This window comes from Rhinolophus sinicus, linkage group LG09, assembly GCF_036562045.2.
Source record: "Rhinolophus sinicus isolate RSC01 linkage group LG09, ASM3656204v1, whole genome shotgun sequence".
NCBI lineage: Eukaryota > Metazoa > Chordata > Mammalia > Chiroptera > Rhinolophidae > Rhinolophus > Rhinolophus sinicus.
Genome location: NC_133758.1, coordinates 77214461 through 77242210, shown reverse-complemented (window position 1 = coordinate 77242210; position 27750 = coordinate 77214461). Strand labels below are relative to the sequence as shown.

The 27750-nt window shown below is 33.5% G+C and overlaps 1 protein-coding gene across 6 annotated transcripts in view; it reads left to right on the top strand.

Annotated features, from left to right (window-relative positions):
- Positions 1-27750, top strand: part of SEMA3A (semaphorin 3A) — a 457743-nt gene that overhangs the window by 227530 nt on the left and 202463 nt on the right. For 2 of the 6 annotated variants that reach the window (XM_074340665.1, XM_074340664.1), the window contains exon 3: positions 13864-14057. In XM_074340665.1, coding sequence (XP_074196766.1) covers positions 13946-14057 — 112 coding nt within the window. In that variant the 5' untranslated portion in view covers positions 13864-13945. The other 4 variants (XM_074340666.1, XM_074340667.1, XM_074340663.1 and 1 more) reach the window with 4 other exon arrangements.

Genomic DNA, 27750 nt, shown 5'->3' with positions numbered 1-27750 from the left:
TCTAATAACAGATAAGTTGTTAATTCCCAACCTGGAAATAGGACTCAGGTTAGGTTTCTCTTAGCACACGGTACTGCCAGTTACTTGTTATTTAAAAATGTAATCCATGCATTTCGGTGAAATATGAGCCAAAAATGAACACACACACACACACACACACACACACACACACACACACCCCACTACACAGAGTGATTAAATAATGGATATTTCCGTTGTCATTTCTACTTGGGCCACTGAGGGATGTGAAAGGCTCATCTCTATCATTAATAGAATCCATGAGAAGTTGTAACAAAATGTTCATCTATGCTTTGCAATTTTATTACAGATTCCTTTCAGGTATATGTAACAAAATGGAGGTCTAAAAAGTGGCATTTCTATTCCAGTAAATATAAAATAAACCACTCGGAAAAAAAAAACAAAAAAACCAGCAAATATTAGTCACAAAAAAATAATTGTCTTGATATTTAAAATTGAATCAAGGTGTGCAGGCCACTAGCCCATTAAAGCAACATATTATTTAGATGTTGAACATTATTTTAGAGCATTAAATATACATAGTATCAATTTCTTGTAATGAGACTCAGGTGATGGTATTTACCTTTAAATCTATTTACAATACAGTAATCAGAAACCTGCAGTTTTTTATATCCTGAGTCTGATTTCTGAAAATAGACTTTATCACTTTTTCCAAGACTGAAATCTGAGAACAATTCTTCAGAACAAGGAAATGGGTCAAAGCCAACTGTTCTAATTGTACTTAAGATGCCAGAAATCACACGAGTTTGTATCATTCAAGAAAAAAGAAACCTATTTTATTACACATTATTTGAAACTACCTCAGCCTAGCAAAGTTTTTAAAAAGACAGAATAATTATATTTTGTCTATGTTTTAAAGTTTATAATTAAACGGCATCTAGGAGATGGTTGGTATATACTTCTTCTTTTTTTTTTTTATAAGGATTTATTCATGTTTACAACCAGTTTTCCTTCAAGCATTTCATGTTTTGTTTTGTTTTGTTTTGTTTTTATTGGGGAAGGGGAACAGGACTTTATTGGGGAACACTGTGTACTTCCAGGCCTTTTTTTTTTTTTTTTTTCCAAGTCAAGTTGTTTTCCTTTCAATCTCAGTTGTGGAGGGTGCTGTTCAGCTTCAAGTTGTTGTTGCTAGCTCCAGGTCCAGTTGCCGTTGCTAGTTGCAGGGGGCGCTGCCCACCATCCCTTGCGGGAGTTGAGGAATTGAACTGGCAACCTTGTGGTTGAGAGCCCGCACTCCAACCAGCTGAGCCATCTGGGAGGCAGCTCAGCTCAAGGTGCCGTGTTCAACCTTAGTTGCAGGGGGCAGAGCCCACCATCCCTTGCGGAACTCGAGGAGTTGAACTGGCAACCTTGTGGTTGAGAGCCCACTGGCCCATGTGGGAATCGAACCGGCAGCCTTCGGAGTTAGGAGCATGGAGCTCTAACCGCCTGAGCCACCGGGCCGGCCAGTATATACTTCTAAAAGGCCAATCTTACATTGCCTCTCTGATTCAATTGCAAATCCTTGATGGTAAGGTAATGTGTGCATTTGCCTTTGAATTCTTACAATTTTAGAACAATGTCTTACACAGAAGTTCAATAAATGTTTGTTGAATTGCATTTTAATGTGTATGTATGTGTTTATATATATACACATTTGTGTGTATTTATATATAAACATATATGTATATGTATATATGTACGTGTGTATACATATATATACATATACACACATGTACATATATATGCATGCATTTATAAAATACATAAGACTAAAATGCTTTATTATCTTGGGAGAAAAGGTATTGACTTAAATTCAAACTCTTCACTATTTTAAGGTCCTCATTACATACACAGCCTTGTTCTCTCAAAGCAGCATTCCTTCAGTGTAGACCATCTGAAGGGAAACCCACCTCCCCTACAAACAGCCCCACCAACCTCCTGGGAAAAGGGTGACACATTTTTCCCACACCTACTTACACAGGAAGAAGACTTAGCTCTTAAATGTTATAACACCTGATATTTAGCTTATGGGTCAGAGAACTGGTCAAAACGAAAGTCATTTATGTCAAAACTATACCTAATGAAATTCTATTATTTAAGGATATTTCATCACCCCACTACAAAATACTTTTCTACATATTCCAAACTAGAATATATATTTTTTCAGTTAAATATAACTTTAAAACGGATTTAACTGTTTTTGTTTGTTTGTTTGTTTGTTTGTTTGTTGTTTTTGTTTTTTAATAAGCAAATGGTCATTGACCAGATTTTTGAATTCTGGGATTTGTTTTTCAAACCAATCTTCATGGGTTCAGGAATATATGAAATGCTTTGAATCAGTTTTTGACAGAATGGACAGAGTTCTTCTGAAAACCTTCAAATTCCTTTCAACTCTAGTTTTTGCCGTCCATCTGAATATAACAGTTTTGACAGCCAGCTTTGTCTCTTGCTGCCAACCCCATCCTGCATCTCCCAGGAACCATGACAGTTGTCAGGAAGTCATTCACTCACATTTATTGAGGACCCATTGTGTGAAAGGAATTGCACTAGGAACTTCACAGGAAACAGTCTATAGGAGCCTCACCATTGAAGATATCCTATAATTAAAGCAGTACTAAAGACAAATATATTCGTATGTGCACTTTACTGACAGAATGAATTCATATAACATGCCCAGAACACAATACATATATGTAGAGATTTAGCTCATAATGCATAATGGGTGTTGGGTGACTGCAGCTAGGATAAATTATTTTTCAAAACTGTGTAAAGAATTAAATACAAAGAGGGGAATGAATTAGAGATAGAATGAACTAGGGAAGAAATACCTACTATAATACTATGTTCACTATAATTTTATACATAGAAAAATATATATTACCTATTTTTTAAAGTCTCCAATCACTCTTTTTTGCAGTTGAGAGAAAGAAGTGTCAAACGTATCATAAAGCCCATTTAATAAAAACACAAAAAATAGAAAAGTGACAGCAATCAGAGAAAACCTTTAGAGTACACAGAAGGTCATCCTACTCAATATAATAAACTAAACATTTTAAAATTCACCATTTTAAAATTTCTGGTTTATTTCTCTTTTCTAATACTTTTAAATCGTGAATGTATTGTGACGATATTAACATTTAAATAAATCAGAATGGGAAGAAAGCTTTAGTGTCAATCATGTAATTTTTATGAAATTATTCTGAAATTGAATGAGGCAGAAGAAACATGATCCAGCTGCTGGGGTGGCAAACAGCCCACCATGGTTAGATAGCTGAAGTGCCACATCCTGCATCTTGTTAAATGTAACTCAATCGTCTCTATTTCAGCAGAAGGGTCTTTATTTTCATCCTGGCACTAGAGTCTTAAAGTACACTAAAGCTTAAGTTTGTTTAAAGTTACAACATGATTATTCCTATAAAATAATTAGTGACATTTGAACCACTTTCTGATAGACTCAATTTAGTAGGAGACTAAGTGGCTTTCTGCGTTTATTGAATTCACATTTGCAAATGCTGCAAAATGCATTTAAAACACAGCATTTTTGAGGGTGTACAACAGGATGAACTTTTAAAATTCCACATCATAGGTTTATAAAACATGCTTCTTTCTTTAAAACCTGCATTGCATACCCGGCTACTTATTGCCAATAAATCTAGATAGTTTTGCCATGGACTGACTGATACTTATGCGGAAAAAGAAATTATAATTCTATTCAGATTGTGGTAATTCTATTTTCATACTTTGTAGTGTTTTAATTATGATGAAAAAATAAATAGGAAAATGACTTATTTTGTGAATTAAGATATTCACAATTCATGTTGTGAAATTAAGTGATATTTTGTGGGTATTCTTTTGCGGATTTAAGAAACTGTTCAAAGATAGTTCTATAATATTAATCACTACCATGTTTCCCTGAAAATAAGACCTATCCCAGAAATAAGCCCCAGTTAAGATCATCAGCCAGATAGACGCCTTTAGTACATTATGACGATGTTCCAGAAGAAGATGACATGACTATATTTGAATGAATGTAGATTGTTGTATATTAAAAAATAAAACATCCCCTGAAAAATATACCCTAGCGTCTTTTGGAGCAAAAATTAATATAAGACTCGGTCTTATTTTGGGGGAAACACGGTATTATATTTTTCCAAGTGTATTTTAACAGTGGTGATAAAGGTAAAGGGGGAACGTTCCTGTTGAAACTATTATAGTAAAACATTCCACAAGGATGGAAAATTAACTTACTTACCAGCCAATTAGATTCCCTAGTGTTCTGAAAGTTGCATGAAACAAAACTTGTGGAACAGTTAAAATACTAAAGAATGTTGTTGACCTATGAGATGTAATGACTTAAAATATAAATAGTAGCAGGAGATATTCCCATAGTAGTTGTACAGGTGTTTCACCTGTTGACCTAAACTTCTCTGCTTCCTAAAGTTAAGTCTCACACTTATCTGGGAAAATAATTTGCTCTGAATCATAAATACTAACTCATGAAGCTTGCAACTTAGGTTATTAAAAACCACTTGCGTGTTGAGAATTTAGTGCTAGTAAATGGGTCCTTTACTAATTTAGGGCTTGATTTACCATAAAAGACACAATTCTTTTTATACTGTGCAAGCTGTGAAAGATGGAGGTTCTCAAGTCTACATCTGGCCAAGTGAGTCACCAGCAATTTGTTAAGAGGTGACATTCTGCTCTCCTTTAATTTGGTGCTGCCTGCAGTCGCAGGGCTATTAGCAAAGTCACCTCAGGCTTGTTAGTCTAAGCCATCATTTCTCTGCTTACCACTGCCTTCTCTACTCTTCATATTTTAATTTAAATATTTTTCATGGTCAAACCTGCTGCACTTCATATGTAACTTTGATGCATTTAAAATTTAACGTGTGATACTTAAAGTTCAACTTTTTAACCCATAAAAGTAATAGCAGCCTCGATCTTCCTTTGTTCTTGTTCATCTAACACTTTTATGCTTACTGCAAGGTCTTCTCAAGGGGTGGTCATTTCTCTCTTCAAGAAAGCATTTTAGAATCACTGTTGTTTTCTTACCCACAATATCTACAAGATACCTTGGCCCCGCATATTCAATTCTGATGGCCCGAGTTTGGTCAAATTCTTTGACTGGAGAGTGGCACTCCATGGTGTGTGGCGGTAGAAACTGTGACCAGGAACACTGGCTCACTGGATGTCCTTGTACTGGGCAATGCCAAATATATCTAATTTGATCCCAGCAGCCATTGGGTGGTGTGTGTCGGGGGGTGGGGGTAATGAATTTTATTTCTAGACAAATAAAGTAAAACTTCAATTATATTGCTACAAATTGCCATCTTTGATTTAAACACAGGTGTCCTGCCTCATATAATAATACATGCATTTTCAAAATTGTAGGGGATTTCTTTCTGGATATTTAATAAACATCTTTCTTAATTTTTAAAATAAAAAAATACAACTTGTTACTCTTTGGGAACACTGTAGAATGCTCATTTTGATTAACATCTACATTAGCACCATACTGTAATAGTTTGCAGACTGTAGGAAATATGAAAACAAGTTTTTAATCTAAAAAGAAATATATAATTGGATACTAATAATAACAAAACAATGAATTTTTGCATTTTTGATGGAGAGACCAAACATTTCATTTTATGGACTTTAACATGGTTACTTTAGCAGCATTTTGAGGGAACAAAGTAGAACTCTCTCCGGTGTTACTGTGTACACTCCAATACATGCTAAATATGAGAACATGGAAAACCGGTACAATTATATCTGCAAATAAATTATTGCTACCAGGCTATTTATAAAAATTGTGAGATTTCTGGGCCACAATATTTTAACTGTCTAGCATATATTTCCCCTGACTTTCTAATTAATAATTAATTAATTAATCATTCATTAATAGGTTAAATTTTACTCTGTGCCAAATGTCATGCTGAGAACTAAAAATAAAATTATGAGGAAAAAGGTTTCTGTTCTCTCTGAATCAAGTCTATTGAGAAAACACACGATACATAATAAGAGCTATAATAGATATATGCACATAGCACCATAGAATCATAAGGGAGAGAGCTCCCAGAATACTCACAAAACATTCTGAAAAATTGTGCAAGGCTTTTTTTTCTTTTTAAGCAATCTTATATCCTGGGTCCCTAATGCAAAAATCCTGATATAGACAGATTAGCTTCAGTGGAACACAATAGTCTATAATCATGAGTAACCCAACAAAATGTGTAGACAATCTGTCATCACCTAGTGTCTTCCACAATAATAGAGAAGATATTGCTAGAAAGAGTGAAAGCAGATATAGTTTTACTATAAAGAAAATAGTAGGAGAGATGTATTTAAAAACAAACAAATAAAGCACTCTCAGTCAAAATAGGTACAGAAAGCTTTGTAGACAGTTTCCATGGTTTGTGTTTGAAAGTTAAAAAAAAAAAAAAAAAAAGTAAATTGGCACTGATTACCAGCAATATATATAACTAGTCTCAAAAAACTTGTAATTTGTTTTACAAACCATAGCGATTGACACCTAGGCAGTTCTCAAAATTTTGTTGAATTAATGGGTAAATATAAAAGAAACAATATATACGTAAAATGTTTTGCATATATACTTTAAAATATATAAGTAAAATGTTTTCAAAGCTGACCGGCTTTGAGAGTAAAGAAAAAAATATATTTAAATTTAAAATTGAATCTGTGGAACCGAATTAGGTGTTCTGTGTTACACAGAGTGACAAGCACCTACAGACATATGTTGACAGCCCGAGAATTACCACATTGAGCTTAATTCATTCAAATTTAGTGTTCTTATTCTAAGTGTCTTTATTTTGGCTTAATAGAATTAAAATAGGTTTCACGACATCATGCAATCTGCAGTACTTATTTAATAATATCCAAATGTCACCATCAAACTATCTGATTCTATTAAAAAAAATCAAATGTTTCTATTAAAAAAAATCAAAATTACACAATGAGAAATATACTCATTGTTTAAAATTGTAAGTTCAAAAAATTAACCAGTGTTTTCCTTAGGAATAACCAGTACATTATTATAGTTAATTGCTAAAGCTTTAATTGAGATAATATAGTTAAAAACCATGTGAGAACACAATTTGAGGACATTATTCTTAATGTCTCTAAAGTTGTTCTATAAAATTCTGTCTAGTAGATATTTGGGGATCTTTAAAGTGCTTTCTGTTTCCCGAGTCATGTAACAAATTTTAAAAACAACACGGGAATAATCACATTGTCATTCAAGTTCTCAAGTCAAGCCATTTTTAACGTAGATCTGTAATTTCAGAAGATTCAAAGCTAGAAATATTGGACGCCATTTTTTTTCTCATGAATACAGCAGGCAGGAGAAAATTAGTTTATGTTGATTGATTTTCAAAGAGATTAATTCTATGGATATACCCTGAGGAATAATGGGGAAGACTTGAATTTTCTTCATAAATCATTTGTTAACAATAATAAAAAAATAATAATTGTTAACTAATAAACAAGGCATTGCCTAATTGTTCCCATAAGGTGACAGCTGCTACTGTAGCCAAGGCACTGAAATGAAACCTGGCATATAATTCTAACCCCCAAGATACGAAAAAAGGCGGCGGGGAGGGGCGGTTCACAGATGATATTTAAACATTGAGACAATACAGGATAGCAAAGAAAATAATTGAAGTTGTTTTCTTTTTTTTTTTTTTTTCTATAACTCTTGCAATTTGGAGAAATGTGTGCCCTTGAAAAGTGAAATGCACTATAGTTTTTGACTCAACATGCGCCAAACAGTTGGTTTTGCCATTAAAATAAACTCTTTTAAAGAGCTTTAATTGTAGGTTTCAACATTTCTGTTCTCTACCGTTATCAGTTTCAAGTTCTTTTAAAAAAAATTAAAAAGGAAAAAGGCAGCTTCCTAGAATAGGGAGATTTTAGTAAATTTACATCTGAGGTGTTACATTCTTTTCACTGGGTAATGAATGAAGGGAACTGCTTTGCCAGAGTCAAATGTAAAGTAATTGTTTAAACAATACTGCCTAGTTTCTTCACTTTGTTTATTTAGTATAGATCTGCTTATTTATTTATTCACTGAGAAGGTGTGTGATATGCCTTTGCTAAAAGCAAATAATGAATAACTTCATATCCTGAAAACCTTCACAGCCAACCTGTTCATTTCATTGGTATTCCAGGGATGTCTCATTTTTTCCTCCTCACTGCCTAGCCTGTAACTGATCAGTATTAACAATGGGATTTTTGTCTCACTTGAAAACTTTTTTGTTCCATTTAAGTTGAGGTGGAGACATTCTCACTTAAAACAAAACAAAACAAAAACAGGTATTTTCAGTGTTTTATTATTTCAATATGCTGATATTCAGGAACAGTACATTCACTTACTAAATAATCTAATAAAGAAGCTGTAAGTGATGGCAAGCTCCTTAAATAGATGGAAAAGAAAAAGGAAAAATCCCATTGAAAAATATGATGAATTTAAGAAGTCAAAAAAAATTTATCAATAGAAATGATAAACCATGCCACTATAACTGGATTTTCGCCACTTTTGGCAAATTGGATACTAACCATGAACAACATTTTATGCATCCCCCTTTTTGTCACTCACTGAAACTTAGTAACCTAATAAAACTCACCTACTAGGCTCACTGATCAAATTCTCAAGGAAAGTGGAGCTACCACAACTTACCACTAAAGAACTTCTCTTATAATATCTAATACCCTTAAGTGTTTATGCTTTTCTTAAAATCTACAGCTACAAATAATATGGCTGGCCAGTTTCTGGTCTCCTTCTGGATTGATTTAACATTTATTTCTTCAATTCATTTGAAAGACAAGGAGTCTTTTATCTTGAATACCTATTTGACTTAAAGAATCATGAAAATTCATGTCATAAGAGAAAACACAAAACTGTTTTTTCTTCAAACTCTTACAAATTCAGTCCAGAGACACAGCTTATTTTATTGAAATCTATTTAAGTGGGGCAGGGGCGGGGAGGGAGTTGGGAGGGTCTGAGGGAAAGAGGAGTGAATGCTTCCCTAGAGACTGAATTCCCGTTGCCTTTTACCAATTCCTCCTCTCGGCTCATACTTTCACATGTCATTTATACTTAAAGCATTCACAAGGGTCAGATTATGAAAAGTTTAACTTAATTTCTTAGATATTACTTTTAACCTGCCACCCCCAGTTCCCAGCGACTACTGCAGTAGTCTTAAATAACTTTCATTATTGCCTAGAACGAATAATGCATCAACTATGTAGTTTTCTCAATTAATAGGGTGTCTTCTGATCATCTAAAGAATGTTTTCACCCACACAATTCTTTTTTAGAAAAACAAAAAGAAGGTACAAATTCCCTGTACTAGAAAAATCCTCATTAAAAATGAATTTCCAACATGAGATGTCAGAGCAAGGGCAAATGTTCAACTATGACATTTGCTTTAATTCTGTTGACCATAGGTCTTTCTCATAAACTGATGAAGCATTCCCTCAAAGAAGAAGAAGGAAAAAAGAATGTAGCAGATGTTGGATGGAAACTAATATAGGCTTTTTTTGTTTGTTTTTTACATGGTTAAGTTGAATAGCACCTTGAGAAGAGTACTCATGTTTGCCTCTTTTTAGTATTCGTTTTCTTCTTAATGTTTCTTAGAAAAACTGGTAAACTAACTCATTCTGAAATTCTTAGCTCATTATTTTACCTTAAAGAGGTCATTACTTCTTTCCGCAAGTGGAACTACTTTCTGGGTTTTTCTCCATCTAACCACAATAAAATGGGATGGAGTAAGATACTAGGTAGAGGCAAAGGTGTTTAATAAAGTGCACCATAACATTAAGTACATTTAACCCACTAAATCTTTAAATACATCTAAATTATACTTTTCCTTATATTCTTTTATACACATATATAGCAAGTATTTTCACTTACTACTCACAGAAAGATTCAGGGTACCTATAACCTGGGGAAGTACTTGGAAGATGATCTCACAAATTAGAACAACAATTCCCACTCTTAAACTGCAATATTTATTGCCACTCCAATTTGTTTCATAATAAATAATAAAATTAGAGAGTGGACATTAAAAAATATACACATTTGTTTTGTCCAATTCATGAAAAAATTAGAAATACATTTCCAATGGAGAAATGCTTTAATATGTTATCTTCTTTGACTATATATATAATATATATTATATATATATTTCAATTGAAAATATATATATATTTTTTAATTGAAAAACAAGAGTTAACCAACCTATTGTGAAGCTAGAAGTGTTGTTTCTCTAGAAAATCAAGTACACCACCCAGAAAACTGCCATCTTTGTAATCCATCTCAATATGGAGTGGGGTGAGGTTGAAAACAACTGACTAATTTGACAGAAATACATACAACAGCATGATCATCATATTGAGCACCTGCTCAAATTTGACTCTGCCGTAACCATTAATTACATCTGAAAAGTTGAAATTTAAGAAGATATTAGGAACTCAGTTGCAAGTAGACTTAATTATAGCACATGATGTAGATTGTGGGTTAAAAAAAATAATTGAAAACGGAGAGACTGCTTTGAGAAAGAAGCAAAATAAGATATTTCACATATACCTTAAATAAAATTCAACATTAAATAATCACTATAATATTTCTGATTTTTAAGAAGTAATAAATGATGCAGTAAAATCAATGGCTAAGGTGACAGATACAGCATGCCTGATCATGTCAGGACTTAGGCCACAGATTCTCAGAGTATGGAGTGATGATTCTTGGTAGAGTAGTGGGGGAAGGAGTGAATCAAAATCTCTATGTCACACATACATGTTATAAGTTTCTGTGAACCTACACAGGTCCACCCCTACCTAGGTTCTACCTCAGTTGAGAAATAGATTTAACCTTGGTTATACCTCACCTATTTGGTACTATAAGAAAAAAGATGAAAATGACCTTATTTAATCCTGACCAAGAAAGAGACATATAAAATTCCAAATACTTTTAGAAGTACTTTTCAGACATGTATTTTCTTTTTTCCTTCCTTTAAAAAAAAAAAAAAAAAAAAAAATAGTTAAAACACCTACGTGTGGCTGTTCTTTTCTACGATTTTATAATTTAATCATACTAAGACAGTTATGCTTACCTAAAGAATTTACTGGTTTTACATTTTTTTGAATTAAAAACTATACAGATAAGCAAATATAAATGTGAATTTATTAAACTTTCAAATGTCTGAAAGCACGCAAGGACCATAAAACAATTGGAGGGTAAGAAAAATATCAAATATAAGTAATCTGAGTTTTGCTTTGTTTTGTTTTTTAATTATGAGTGTATTTATCTAAACATGGGGGTGTCTGTGTTACCAAATTCCAGGCTTCAACATTAATTTAAATTATTTGTTTTACAAAATGAAATAACTCTCCTGATTTTGTGGTTCGAAATCCAGATTGAATGTCTTTCTTCCCCATGAAGTCAATTTTGACCCTTTTTTAACTGAATTTAATGTACAAACTTATTTTTCCTGGAACACATCAAAATCTTTCAGGATTAGACATTACGCAAGTGAAATGGATACATTTCTAAATTTGCTTATCCTGTTTAGTTCTGACAGATATAAACTTGCTCTCCTACTCTAGGTAACAAGAGCTACAGAAAAAAATAAATATTTTAAGACATTTAAAATATATATTAATGAAAATGCTACTGCTATTTAAAGTTAGACTAATTATATGTGATATTTCAATAGGATCATTCATTAGTCCAGCCCTCTAAATAATCCCAAAATGACATGAATTCCTCTGCAGAATGAATGTCTATAGAGAGTAATCCATGGAAGACAGACAAGCCTCTTGTCATTTGTAGTCTTAATCCATGGCCTGGAGCGTGAAAAGTACTCAGGATAACAAGTGTGGGAATCAGTAAAATCAACATTATTTTTGGATTTTATTTTCTTAACAATACTGACTGATCAATAGGCTTGCGGAAACTGACAAATACAATACGGGGTCTGTTTGATGAATTAATCAAGTGAAGTAGAGAGAGAATCCCTCCACCCCTTTCCCCACTCTCCCCCCTTTAAAGCCTCTTCATCCTCTTCTTCCTCCTCCACCTACACACACACACACACACACACACACGCACACAAAGTGAGAGAGCAAGATGGGGGTGGGGGATGCTCATTCTCTATTGGTCAGTAGACAGTAAGTAATGGAAGCTGTGGTGACAATGCTCAGATCATTTTTTATAAGATTACAAAGCCATTTTCAGTGAGTGTTTATGCTTTCAATTGTGAGACTCCCCCTCTCCTTTTAGCTGAGAATTTTCTGTATTCTTGAAGTGGAGTTCTCTCTACTTCAAGTGTGTATGTTGAGGGGTGAGGGAGGGGAGTGTAGAGCAGGAAAAGTTGAGCAGTAAAGAAGGGAAAGTTCTGTCCTATTAACTTTTATATGTCCACCCCCCAAAAAAATAATTGTAGGAGAATATTGGCTTTGGGAAAATTGAAAGAAAAATAGAAGAGGAAATTTAAACACCTCAGACAACATGCCTCCTTAGGAAAGAACTGATGGTGTTGTGTGACTGCATGTGTCCACAGGAAATTTAGTAACCCCTTCACCAGCTCATGGAGACATAGACAGATTCTTTTTATGTTGGTCCTGGATACTCAGCAGGGACTTTTGTGAACTTCGTCATCTTCCTCTGCCCTTTAAACCAAAACTAGGGAAGTGGATTTAATTAATGAGATGTGATGCATTAAAAATGTTAGCCACAGCATTCCAGAAGCTGGAAAACCATAGCTGTTTTTAAATTCTGAGTATCCTTTTGAGAATCCCTGTTGTAATTTATAATTCTCAGTGGACCTATATTTGTCTTGAACTGATTGTTGAAATGGGCTTTACTAGGAATTTCTTCGCTGAAATTGTAGTGGGGCTGGGGAAGAGGGTGGTTGAGCCAAGGCGGCTTGTAGGGAGCAGGGACTGATCTCTAACAAGGCTTTAAAACCTTCAGTGGTTAAAGTTATATTGACAAAAAGGATATGTAGCTATACACATATACATATGCATATGTATGCTATATATGTATATGTATGTATTAGGCACAAGTTCGGCAGAATTATATAATGAGCACGAGTTGTAAATTACGTAGGTAGCAGAATTCAGATTTTTCAAATCAAAATTGCACCTTAAAAAGGCTATAAAACAACGCTAGCCTTGGGAAGTAAATTTATAGCTACATGCCTTTCACAGGCACGCTGGAGGGTTCTGCTCCCAGCTCTAATCTCTATGAAATGTTTTTTGCATGTGTTGTGTGACAGGAGGGAAGGGAGTGGGTTGAGCTCGCTTGTTCTCCCATTGTCAGCCAGTCTAGTGAGTGTTGGGAAAACCTGTCTGTGGGATCTTGTGTCATCTCTCCCTACATGTGTACAGGAAAAGTCCGCGCTGCTCACGGTTCCTCTCTCTCTTTCTCTCTCTCTCTCTCTCTCTCTCTCACTCACTCACTCTCTCTCTCTCTCTCTCTCTCTGTTTCCCTTTCATTCTGCTTCCCCGGAGCCGGAGCCGAAAGAAGCAGGGAGCAGGATTAGAGTCTGCCACCGGCTATCAGAAGAGCCTAGATAAAAGGAACTGCTTCTTAAGCACCACTGCGGTAGCCCTTGTTAATTTTTTTTTTTTTTTTTTTCCCTTCCACACAACAGTTGTGCCTCATTATCCGGTGGCTGCTTCGATTTTTTTTTTTTTAGGGTTTTGAAGTTTCTGTGCTTCAGTGACTGTTACAGAAGAAGAGGTATTAGTGTTGCGGTGAAGTCTTGATTGTCTGCTTTTATGAATGAAACTGACCTAAATCACCTGTTACCTCCAGTTTTCAGATTGTTTGAACTTCTCTGGCCGCACAATACAGGAGGGAAGACTGAAGCAGCATAAGGACCTACAGCGTCTGCAGCATGGGCTGGTTCACTAGGATTGTCTGTCTTTTCTGGGGACTATTACTTACAGCAAGAGCAAGCCATCAAAATGGGAAGAACAATGTGCCAAGGCTGAAATTATCCTACAAAGGTAAATCTTTATTTCTTTATTTTTGTCTGATTTGGCTACCTTTGTAATCCTCCCCCACCCCCTTTTCATTCCTTGAACTCCCTCCCAATCCAAACCATAAAACCTTTTAGTTTAACCTGGGAAACCTATATGATTGTGTGTGTCTTTCTGAGACCATTTAAACACTTTTTAATAAAAGCATGTCTTCTGTTTGCTATGACAGTTTAAATGCAAACAAAGAACATTTAATCACATTTGCAGAGGAGCTGAGTGCCTGATAAATGCTGATCTGTATATGTGATCATATGTTCAGTTATTTTTTTCTGAGTCCACTTCTATTAAAATATTTTTAAAGCTACTATTGCAAAAATGGTCTTTGTAGATGTGCATGTCTCACCTATAATAATCGTTATGATAAACTGTATTTTCTTAGTTTTAGACACTAAATGGTTAATCATCATCATGAATATTCAGTTTGTTCAAATCTGACAATCAGATGCTTAACATAAGCAGTAGATCATGGTTTGCCAAGAGAGTATAAACTGGAGAGAACAGACTAGTTTTTCCACAGTGTGTTATGATTGTACAAAAGACTGTGTATTTGGCTAATTGGTGTAAAGCTAAAGCCTTTGAAATATAATGTTATTTAATTCCATATGTACTTCAGTGAGAAATGAAGACATATCACTTCCTAGTTGTAGAACTAGTTGTGTGAACTTCTTTTTTTTTTTTTGAAAAGTATAAATTTGACAAAGAAAAAGAGCTTTATTACATGGTCGTTAGTACTTTATTGGGTTACAGTTTAACGTGTATACTTGTTTTTTAATGAGGATTTCAAAGAAAAGAGTTGTTCTATATTTGTGTAGGTAGATTTTATAGATAGATGTATAAAGAATGCTAGCTACTAACAGAAATTCTAAAATTATATATATATATACATATATATAACTTTTATTAGAAGAGATTATTTATATAACTGAGGGAGTATTAAAGTGGAGTTGGAGATTAAAATGTTTTAACTCAAAGTAGTTTTAGTCCCTGAGGTGTTGCTTTCTTATGATTCTCAGATTTCTAGAATTGGGGGTAGGGCATAGAGATCCTTCCTTTATATTCTGTTTTTAGCCCATAATGTGAAAGAAATGTACTGAATCTATCTATGGAGACTTCTGTCTTGTGTACATTGCTCTTATGCCAGAAAACATATTCTTTAATTTTCACATGATGGGGAATATCGCTTTTTGAATGCTCTAGTATGAATGAGAACCACAAATAGGAAAGAGAGATGTAATTTTCACACTTTGGATTAGAAAATTAAACACCTATTAAATGTGTTTATTTGGATTTAATACCTGTTAGATAAAATTCACTGAATTGGAAAATATATTTATTTTTAGTTTAATATTTTCTTGATTATTAATTGGGAATGAATTTTAAACATGAACAGAGTTACAAATGCACTCATCCAAGATATTAAAGAAAAACATATAGAATCCATTATATATTTAATTAAATCTCTATTATATCTCTAGTAACTATCTTTAAATTATTTTCATAGTATATGATATTATGGCATCTGTGTTTTCATCAGTTTTTGCTTTCTATTTTCATTCTTTGAGTGGATGTCATCAAATAATTGTTAGGATGATTGTCCTCTTTATGCATTTATATTTGTTATAAGTAAGTTTTACATGCAACTTTTCTTCTTAAAAATGTGAAAGGCTATAGGCTATACTTTTATAGTACCAAGTTTGAAACATGTAATGCAGTTTAAAAATGTATAAGATTTGCATATATTTATCTAAGTGCTAAATAAATTGTAAAATAAATAAGAATAAAGAATTATGCTTATTTATTTTGCAAGAATTGTATTTCTTGATAATAGATTTCTTTCCATTATAGAGGAGGCAACGCTACTTTCTACAAATTAAAAAGATAGTATTTAATTAGACTTGCCCTTTGTTATGTACACATGCTTTAAACTTGTCTGATGAAGTAAGCTGTACATATTAACAAGGTGTATATATTTGATACTATCTTTATAAGCTCTTTTTAGCAATGGCATCCATTAGAATAATTTTGTTTTATTTAAATCAAAAACTGCTCTACAGCTACATAACAATTCTATTGATATACCTAGAGCTTGGCAATTTGGTAAAATAAACTGTGAAAGGAACAACAGCAAGAAAACAAAAAGAGGAATGGCCTAAGCAATTTTTCTTCTGTCATTTTATTGGTCTGTCATTACCTTTTTGTCTCTCCATGAACACTTGTTTTGCCAAAGCAAATGCCTGGTAGCCAATTGTCAATACTTTGTTTCTAAACTAAAATAGACATTCTTTTTTAGTTGCTTCTTTTTCCTCCTTAATTAGATGTCAAACACAGTTAAAACATCTACTGCATTGACCTTAAAAATATTCCAGCATGATTCATGAAGAGTTAAATCCCTGCCAACCCTAATTTCCCATGGTCACTTGTTTTCAAAGATCCACCATTAACTCTCTCATTGCTCAGGTTGCCAAGACAAAGTTTCAGGCAATCACTGTGCTTACTTTACTTGTCATCTTGCCTGGTAGGAGATGAAAAAAATAAATAAATAAATAAATGATATGTTAAATGAGAATGAAAAAGAAGTAAGAACAAGAAGGCAACCTTTATAGTGGATATACAAGTATATCTAATAAGGTACCTCTTTACTTTCTAGGAAAAAGGAATTGAATAGATGGTTTAGGGCCATCTGGAGAAGTGATAATATTAGAAAAAAATGGGGTATGCTGGCTTTTTCTCTGAACCATCTGATTTAGAATCCTTGTGGGGGAAGCAAATGTGAGAACTCTGTAAATCTCAGCAGTCACATACAAATTATCCTCAAGAAACATTCACTCAGAGATACTTTTGCCTTCCTTAAATATATGTAATGTAGCTAAAGGTTGAAATGCTTCTTTTTAAAAAGTATGCATAACAGTTTATTTCCCCTTCAAAACTAGTCAAATTTCACTTTTCTCATGAAATACCAGAATATCATGTAATCTTCCCTTTGGAATGTGTGGTACAATGAAGACTTCAGAAAAAGCTATGGAAATCACAAGGAAATAAATTAGGTTTGGGGTTTTAAACAAATGACAAATGTTCCATCACTCAGTGTAATGATCTTTTCCAGGACATTGTGTGCTTCAGTTTTAGGAGAAATTAAAGACACATGCAAGTCTGAATGTGATGGTGATCATGTGAATCCAAAGGTTAAATGAATGCCTTTAACTTTACCTTCAGAGGGAGGACTTACTAAATAGCATTTAAATAAATGGTAGACATTTTAAAGGCTTTCTTTTCATACTTTGTAAAGTTTGTTTGGTTTTTTTCCCCCAGAATCAAATAGTTTATTTATTTTAAGAATACAATTATCAGTTAAATTGAGATTGTCATACACATCTTTCTGATACTATTGAATTAAAAATTACGCAGTAAAACTTGCAGAAGCTTTTTTATTTGCCATTGTTCAATACATTATGGTCACTTTAAAATTCAATTAATGTAAATGGTGATTTACTTTATTATTTATTAAACTTGTGGAATTTTCAGAGATTTCCTTTACTTATACGAAAGCACAAGCACACATTCACATGTCCATACACATATATATGAATAGATAAATGACAGAACCTTTATATTAATATTTTATAGTTGAGAAAAATAATCCTGGAAATCAACAGGTTATGAAGAATAATAAATGCTTTACAATAAAACTGTTATTGATTTAAAATGACATTCATATTTTAAATTACATATATATGTATATGTATGTATATATATACATACATATATATATATATGTATATATATACATACATATACATATATATGATCTTTTGGTTTCCATGGAAAGTTTTCATGGATCTTAAGTATTTACATAATGGTGTAGAATGAAATTTGTCTTTCACTAAAAATCCCCTCACTGTTAAACAGTTAAAATGAAACATGTAGGGGAAAGCAAAGAGGTTATAAATTCTTTGCAATGTCTTTTGTTCAATTGTCACTGTATATTTGGCATCAGGTCTCTGACTTGCTGATTCCTACATGGCCTTTTCTTCTCATAATATGACCTTTTCTTCTCAAATTCTATTAACTTTAAAAATCATATTTTGACTCTAAACTCTTCAACATAAGCACACTGACAACTATACATTTTTCTTCATCTACTCAACAAGTGTATCCTGGCAAAATAATAAAAAATAAAATAAAACAAATTCTCAGCACACATCGTGTGATCCAATGCTGGTCAGATCAAATGAGGGCTAGTGAAAGTCTCCAATTTGTGGCTTCTCTGTTTAAAGCTGCCAACCAGATTGGCCTTTCAAATAATAATTTATACAGTATAGACTTTAGCAAGCAAGAAAATAACTTAGACCACAAGGCATCCCGTGTAAGCCTTTAACCTACAAACTTTTGATAATGATGTTCAGTCAAACTAACTTAAGTAAACCTGAACATGGAAGAGACAGTTTTTCCAACTCTAACTTTTTATATTATTTCTCTACATATAAATTATTCCCAAGACTCCACTACTGGCAGTGATATAAAATACCTGACTATTTAGGCAGCTAAATAGATGTATAGACCTGTTATAAATATAATAATTTCTCCTTGTTTTCTTATTTTTGATTTTCACAGAAATTATACAACGTAAGTAACTAATATCTTGTGATTGTTTTTGGTCAATTATATTTAAATTCCACATTCAAGAATTAATGCAATTGAAGGATCTTTCAGTGACAAATTTAATTAGAATTAATTAATATAATTGTACATGTTCCTAGTAACAATATTAAAGTTAAATTGTCCATTGCAGATTATAATCTATTTATGCTTAGTATGAATATATAATTGGATTTGAGATGTGTGTTTTAAGTAATATAAAGTTATTCTAAACTTTAAGTAAGCTATAAGAAATTGTGAGGTTTTCTTTCTCATCCCATTTTTTTCTCATTTAAACTTCCATGCACAATTCAACAGGTCAGAACATCACACCTTTACATCTTGTGGATAATTTTAAACTGTTTTAAATAGTATTTATATTTGAATTTTTCTAAATATCTTCCAGAGAGACCAGTACTGAAATAAACTTTGAGTTGATTATCGTCTAACAATGTTCATTTATTATAAAGTCATGATATTATATCATGGATACTTACATATTAATTGATTAAAACATTGCACTTATCAAAACTTTCTGGAAAAAAAATACGATAAATGATCCATTCATGCAAAAAGTCATAGGTAAAATCTCAAAAACTCATGACAGTATCTAAGTTTAGTGCATGTAGTGAAAGCTTATTTTTAAAAGACCAACATCTGTAAACATAAATTAGGACAAGTATGAATCTTGGGATGGATTTTACCCCTCATGACTTCTAAGGTGCTTTTTAAAGACATGATTGTGATTTGCAGTTCTGTGCTTCCACTAATAGGTGGCACTAGCAATTTGTGACATCTTTTTCATTAGTTTGGAAATGGGCAGACTGCTAGGATAAATACACAGAGTAATGTGTGAAAGCCAAGCTTTAAAAAAACTGGCATAAGAGTCAAGAGATGTGACATGCACAAAACAGAAGTATTTGTTAAAATGAAATTTGTTAAACATTTTGATGTGTCCTTTGTATACCTTTATGCTACATTTTGACCCTGAAAAAGTAAATGGTTCTGTTAAAAAGAAGAATAAAAAATAAAAATAAATTAAAATATTTTTACTTAAATGAGGCTTTACATGTGAAATTGATCTGTAAAATAGAAAACAAAATAATGAGTAAAATAGCAGTACTAAAAGATCAGAATGCTGGAAGGACAGAGGGTGCCAAAAAAATGTACACACATTTTAAGAAAGGAAAAAAATTGCATTAAAATTGTAATACTTAATATATACTGATAGCAAAAGATGAATACAAGTCACGTTTGACTTCTGCAATTACAAGAGGTGCTCAAAGTGATTACCATCAGTGTAATTTTAATACAGTTTTTTTGTTTCTTAAAATGTGTATACATTTTTTGGCACCCTCTGTATATATGAATTATTTCATATACATTTATATATATATATATATATATATATATATATATATATATATATATATATATATATGGAGAGAGGTAGATAGATAGATAGATAGATAGATAGATAGATAGATAGAGATTATTATTTTGTCCTTAAACTTTAATCATGAGGTGTACTTAACAGGAATGAGGAGTCAGTGTGCCTGTGGCATGTGATTGCCATCATTTATAATTGGAGAGTAGCTAGTTGAGAAGGTAAAATAATGTTTAGAAAAGTACATTTTGTGTATTTTTTTTAAAAATGACTGCTTTTGGTTTGTAGGTTTCATACAATGCAATAAACAGATGATGTATTATAGAATTGTACACTTGAAACCTATATAATTTTATTAACTAATATCCCCCAATTATTTTAATAAAATTTTTAAAAATATGTTTTTATAATTAAAAATATGGAAGAATCAATAAATTCTATCTGACGCAAATAAATAAGAATGACTCCAGTTACAATCTCCTTTGATTGCCAAGACATAAATATCAGTAAAAATAGGGAATTCATATACTACTTCCAAACAGTAAGAAAGCTGGACTCTGTCAAACTCAGCATAAATATATATATATATACATACACACAATTTATAATTGAATTAGGGAATGAAGATAAGCAAAAATAAAATTCTGTTGATAAATATGAAGAATTAATTGTTCTTAGTATTTTCTACAAGCTTAGCATGACCACAAATTTAGGGAGTCTTGTCATCTTCTGAATGAATCATTAAAACTACATTTCTAGGTTTCCTTTTCTTGGAGAGATGTGTGTTGGGAAACAGTGTTGACCAAACCTTATAGTAACTTAATTTGTTGCTGCAGTCTAAACATGCCTTTGGGTAGAATATAACATCACCCGTTTGAGTCTTCACTACAACCTAAATGAAGCTTAGTTCTGTTGAATACATCAAATGTCTTCTTTAGTCTGTAAGACTGCGTATGTGAATCACCTTTGTTGTGCTAGATTGTGAGCTTCTCAAGGCCAGATCGGTATTATTTTTCATCATTATGTTCTTCATGGCTAGCAGAAGCGCCTCATTGTTGAATGAATTTGTGTTACATTTGCTTTGTTTTTTACATGCATCATATACCTGCTTATAAGTGAGTATGAACATTATGCAAATTTATAATAAACAATTCATTATAAGTGAATTGTACGTTATAACATTGTTGAGAAAGTAAACTCAGTGCTAGATCCTAGGACAGGTGGATATCAGAGGACACGAAGCGTATGAGAGCAGTGCTATCCCCACAAATGATGTCTCCTCTGAACCAAACCTATTCCAGGACTGAATCAGAAAGTATCTGGATCATCTGTGTTTGCCTGCAAGTAAAGAATGGAGAATTTATAATAATACAGACCTCTTAGAAAACTCTAAGGTTGGAGAATTGTTTCATTCGTTTGAGCAGATACCTTGATTTTCCTTATTATGGTGTCTCAGTACACCCAGCCAGAAAAGGAAGTGCTACCAAATAGTAAGCAGCTAAAGATAAAATGTCTCATCATCAGTCTCATTATATCTGAATCTTTGTGTAAAACAAATCAGTCCTACCAAACAAAGTTGAAAGTACAAGCATTTAAAAATATAAATTGGCTGTATTTCATTGTCCATACTTTAGGGAGACTCCTGGCTTTGCTCTCTGACAACTTGCCAAGATTTAGTATTCCAGAGCCTTCCTTGCTTCCTCTTACCCTTGATTCCACTTAAGGATAGCAGTAGTTAGTTGCTCATTGTCCCTGCTTTTCATCTCCAACTCAGTCCCTTCTTCCCCTTTGTGTTCTATGGCCCTGGAGCACCACCTACTCCTACCCTCAGCCCTTGCTTTTGAGCCCCCATTTGCCCAGGGGAGTAGATGTGATAGGAAATAGCCACAGGAATCTTGATTGAAGTGTGAATATGCAAAATACATGTTGAGTTCTTTGTTTAAGATCCTGATCTCATATAATTAAGGAGGTTGGGGTTCATAACAGGATGATTTCCTTAGTCCTTTTATAGCTCTATAATTGATGTTTAGAATATGAATTAATTTGCAATGCTTGATGTTGAATTCTTATGAAATATGTTAGTCTGTGTCAAAGCACAAGTATCAACAGAAAGGGACAGTAGGACTACCACCAAGAGAGCCTTTATGTACAAATCATAGCTATTAAGAGGTATTAAAAAATTAATTAAGGCCTAGTCCCAACTCTTAAGGAATATGTTTGGGGAAAGCCAAAACAAAATTGTTTATACCTGAGGTCAACTTCAAACTATCCAAGTACTTTTGAATCTTTGTGTGTTAGAAATTTTAATTTTTATCTTCAAATTTAAATTTTCAAGAGAATAAACTCCTCTCTGTTGTGATCATACTTTTAAAATTAGTTTAAATAAACCTAGGTTTTCACCAGTTATATAAATTTTAATCATTGCAAATTCAGGTATTATAATTAATATAAATTTCTTACTTGTATTCTATGTGTAACAGACACACACATTAATCTACAAAAGGCACGTGAGGGATTTCTTCATAAATAAGTAGATCCTTGGATAAACAAAATGAATATAGTAGGATTTCTGAGGAAGGCATTATCATATCTACCTAAAGACGTCTGGGGGATTTTTAAAATAGGGTACAGGGAAGCTGTGCCTTGAGAGACAAGAATGTGAGAAGGTAGAATTAGAGAAGGGTGGTAATTAAATTATCAAAAACTATTTCTTTGTAATATGTTTTTCTTTTTAGGAAAACAATATATTTTATATAGTTTATATAATACCGTGTTTCCCTGAAAATAAGACCTAGCTGGACAATCAGCTATACGCATTACAGCTGATTGTCTGGCTAGGTCTTATTTTTAGGGAAACAGGGTACTATAGATATACTTTTTTCTGCATTCAAATGCAACATGGAAACAAATGTATCCTTTAACAAGGGAAACTTAAAATTGCAGCATATCAGGCTAGGAACATGATAGAGTTAATACGCAGTTGTCTTGATTTGACTAAAAATGAGATCAAGAGGGACAAGTGATATATACTTGTTATGTCTTTTCCACAGTGGTCACAGTAGTCATTTGGGCTTATCCATCTCTCCTTTGAGTTTTGTCTATAAAACACATTGGCCAGGCTTCTTTCCAACCAATGGAAAAAAGAAACAGAAGTTGAATTTGGTTACCAGTGTGGAAAACACTGTGACTATATTTCCTTGAGATTATAAAATATACTGGCTTTTCTTTTCATTTCCCTAGCTAATTTCTATTTTTTCAGCTTTACTTTGTTATTTCTTTAACCAGCTCACCATCAAGGTGTGGAAAGAGCAATTGTTATTTGATAAATCATGTTTGTTTTTAATATGAAGACCTATGCCAACTACATGATGAGTAACAGGTATTAAAATGTCCCCTTAACTGTGCATTACTGTCATATACCACATATCTTTAAATGCACAGTCATATATGCCATGTATTTTAATTCCCTTAGAACTTTGATATCATTTAAGATGTTTCTGTGGCTTACTAAAGAAAAAGATAGTTTCAGGACAAAACAGGCTATTAAAATCTTGGAACGTTTCATAATATATTAGAGAAAATTATAGGTTTGTGGTACTTTTCAACTCAAATTGCAAAAAGTCACTTGTAGAATTTGTATGTACCTTACTTGCAGAATTACATATACCAAATGAAGAACTACATAAATCACTGTGTTTATATGTAGTACATATCTGTGTACATAACAAATACAAGAAGAGTTATATTCAAGTCATTATTTTTCTACATCACATTATGTTTGATTGGGAATTACGGAATGTGAAACACCAATCACCAGAGCACAGAACTGAGGTGACAGGTCATGGGGAGAGGGTTTTCCTTTCCTTGATGGCATATCTTGAGCAGTTAAGGATTGTCTGTTATCTTCTGTCTTTAATGGTTGACCTTCCCTGAGCATCTTCTACTGTATGATGCTGCTATCCAGCAGAATTCTCTATTCTCTCTTAGGCACTGTTACTCTGGGAATTTGCCAAAATGCCCATTTCAGCAACCCTACCATTGAGCTTCTTAGCATCTTATCTCCAGGCCTTAGTGCTCAGTCTTATTCCCTCCACAGAAAAGCACACAATGTTTCCATTCTCAAATCTTTCCACCTCCAGAGTACAGGGTGTGAGCAGAACATATAGTGTCCCCCAATATAATAGCCTTCCATCTTTCCATATTTGAAATATAGAATCTTTTCTTTTTTTATAGCTGACTCTGTCCACCCTCTCCCCTACCCCCTACCTCCACTCCCACCTTTTTTTCTGAAAATACGAAGTCTTCAACCCATTCTTCTTGTCCTATCCAAATAAATCTCATTTAAGACCCTCCTTTCAAAAATAAAATCCTGTTTATGCTCCCCCGGTGATATGAAAACAGTTTCTAGGCCTCAAAAATTAAAAGCTCTTATGTCTCTCTTGGGAAGAGATTAGGAACTTTTCATTTTTAGCAGATTAATTTACAGAAGAGCAAACAAAAGGACAATGTCTTAATTAGATAATCTTGCTACTTTAAAATTTCACTAAATCTCCCTCTTCTACACATACCTAATGATCTACACTAGATAGCATGCCTAGTACAGAGAGTGTGGTTCCCATAATTTTAGTCTAAATGTCTCACATTTACATCAATAAAATATGTTTATTACAGGACAGAATAATCTCCTTGATCCTTGAGATGTAGAAAGTCTGCCCAAGCAATGACTAGGAAGGGAAGCATAGCAGAAAGCTCTCAGAACTGGAAATTCAGTGCTATTATTATCCATCTATTCATGCCCCTACCCAGGAAAATTACTTTCCCACATGCTACTAGTTCTGGGGACCAGTTGCTGAGCTAGGTGGGGACGTTTGCGTGTATTGCTTCCACGTGTTGTATCTCTCACAAGGAACTCCAACTCAACTTGTTCAAAACTATACTCACTGTTCTCTCTACAAACTTGTTTCTCCTCCTTACTCCCTGTATCAGGTAATATTGCCATTTTGTCACAGTTGTCTAGGGCAGTGGCATCTTTGCTTCTTCTCTCGCTGGCCTACCTTGTATCTAACTTGATATCCTGGGGATTCTACCCCTTGAGTCTATAGCTCACATCTGTCCTACCTTCTCTTTCAGGTTAAGTCAGGCTGTTATCATCAGTTGCCTTACTATGGCAACAGCCACCTATAATTATTCTCTCTTCTTTCTGTCATCACAGGCTATAAATCTTTCAAAAATTCAAATCAAATTATGTCTTTTCCTTATTTTAAATTCTTACTGATTAAAGTCCAAACCCCTTAGTTTGGCTAATAAGAATGATTGATCTGAAGGAGTCTAGCACATAGCAGAAACTACCTGGTGGTCCAGATGTGAAGAAATTAATGCCTGAATAAGGAACACAATAATGGAAATGAGAAAGGCTGGTGATGAAACATGCTCAACATATTACAAAAATCAGGTTTAGTAAATGATTGTGTGTTGGAAGGATATAAAGAATTTGAGAACAATAAGGTTTTTAATTTCTACAACTAAGAGTGTGCTACAAAATTTGATAGTAACTTGAAACTGAAACTTTCTTCACCTTACAGTGCCAACAATGCCCCAAAACAGCCATCCCTTCTCATCACACCTGTAAACATTCCTTCCTAGGTACACATCCTCCCACCCTCTCAGTTGTTTAGTTATGCTATCCTCTCCAATAAACATTGACTTGAGTATCTCTTTTGCAAGGCCTTTTAAGAGGCAGAGAGGTATACAACATAATATGGCAACTGTCCTGAAAAACTTAACCATGTGGAAGGAAAGACAAAGACTGTCAAGTTTATAACATCACATCTGTTTTTATTCATCTTGTATCCTCGGTCAAGTACAGAGTCTTGTGCATGCTAGGGTCTCATTAAATACTCTTTGAATAAAGTGGTTGAAGGAGTGAGGAGGTGGCAGATAATTATTCCAGGTGAGAGGGCTAAGGAGCAGAGTTGAGAACATCCATATCCAATTTAATTTAAGTTTTGTAAAATAGAGTAATGACATATTTGATTGGAAGAAAAATCATTTAAGGCTGCAGAAACAGGTTATATATGGATAAATGGTAGAGAATTTTCAAACAGAGTTTACAGGATTCAAGCTTAGCTTTAAACAATAGATAGTGAAACTTTTTAACGTTTATAAATGAGTGATGTGTGCAAAGCAATGCTTTAGGAATCCAGAAACCTGGGAGTTGGCCCTCATTTCTAAGTTACTGAGTCATCATCTGAGATGCTGAATAATATTCTGAAACAAATGGCTACAGTTCAGACTGGGCCTCACATACTGACCTGATCTCCTGGAGTACAAAGATATCATATGTGGACATGTAGCTTATCCTTACCAAATAGAGCAATATATTTTCACATGTCCAGAAAAATGCAAATCATATTTCAGGAAAACTGCCGATATTTATGCTTTCATATAAAATGTTAAAACCCAACAATCAAGTGTCATTTAGCTCTCTAACTAAAAATATTCTGTTACATAGTACTTCCCTCAAATTTTCTTAAGTTGATGGCAAAGCATACACATACATCTAGAAGTTCTGAGAGCTGTACACAAATTTCACTCTATCACCATGTCACTATTTGGGCAAAGCAAGATATCAAGGGTGATGTGATTTTTTTCCCAGCTCACTATATTATGTGAGTTCATCATTCTTTTGATGGACTTTCCCCCCTTGAGTTGGTGTGCAAGGATTCTCCCCTTTGCTCTTGATTCTAACTAGAGAAAATAGAAAGCTGTGCTCAGACAGAGCAACTAATCCTGACTCCACTTGCCTGTTTGGCTCTCCCACATTGGCCCGCAGCCATGGAGGTTCTTATTTTCACTGTGTGTTCCTCATACTCAATAGAGTCCCAGCCTTCTTTTGCTTCCCAGCGCATCTATTCAGAACAGAATTAAGGTTCCCTTTGCACACTCTAACAGAGCAGGCATCCTCTCCCCATCATTCAACCTCCTAATCGAGAGAGCTTCTTGAAAAAGATTTCTAGCAAAACAACAAAATGAGACCAGGTGACTAAGAAAAGTTTTTTTCTTGCACGGATAAAATCACTGGGCAAGGCAGAGTCAGTGTCTGTCCAATTTCGTTTCATCAGAAACAAGATTTATACTAATCTGATTGGCTTTGATCTTTGTCATGTTGGAGAAACTGTCTACTCTATGACAGTACTTCTGTCTACACCTACATAAATATCAGCACACTAATTTTGAAAGAATATGTTTAGTCCATTTTAAGCAGTTGCCATACAAGGAAGTGAAATTAGTGATGCAATAGCAATTCATTTCTTTAGTACTGATCTCAGCCTATAATGTTAATCTGTACCACACATAACACATGCTATAGACCACACTCCCCTAGGTAGATTCCCCATTGTACATATTACACCATCCTTTTCATACAACTTAGTTTTCTTTATAGATAAAGTTAATGGCTGAATGTCTCTAGTATGCCCCACCTAAACAGCCAGATTTATCACCTTTTTATATTTCCAAAAGAAGAAAATTTCACATTCTTGGAATGTGCAAAATGATAGCACATATTCAATTAAAAATAAATATATTGATATTATACATTGTCATTATTTAGTGTTTGTGAATAGTAAGTCTTGCTAT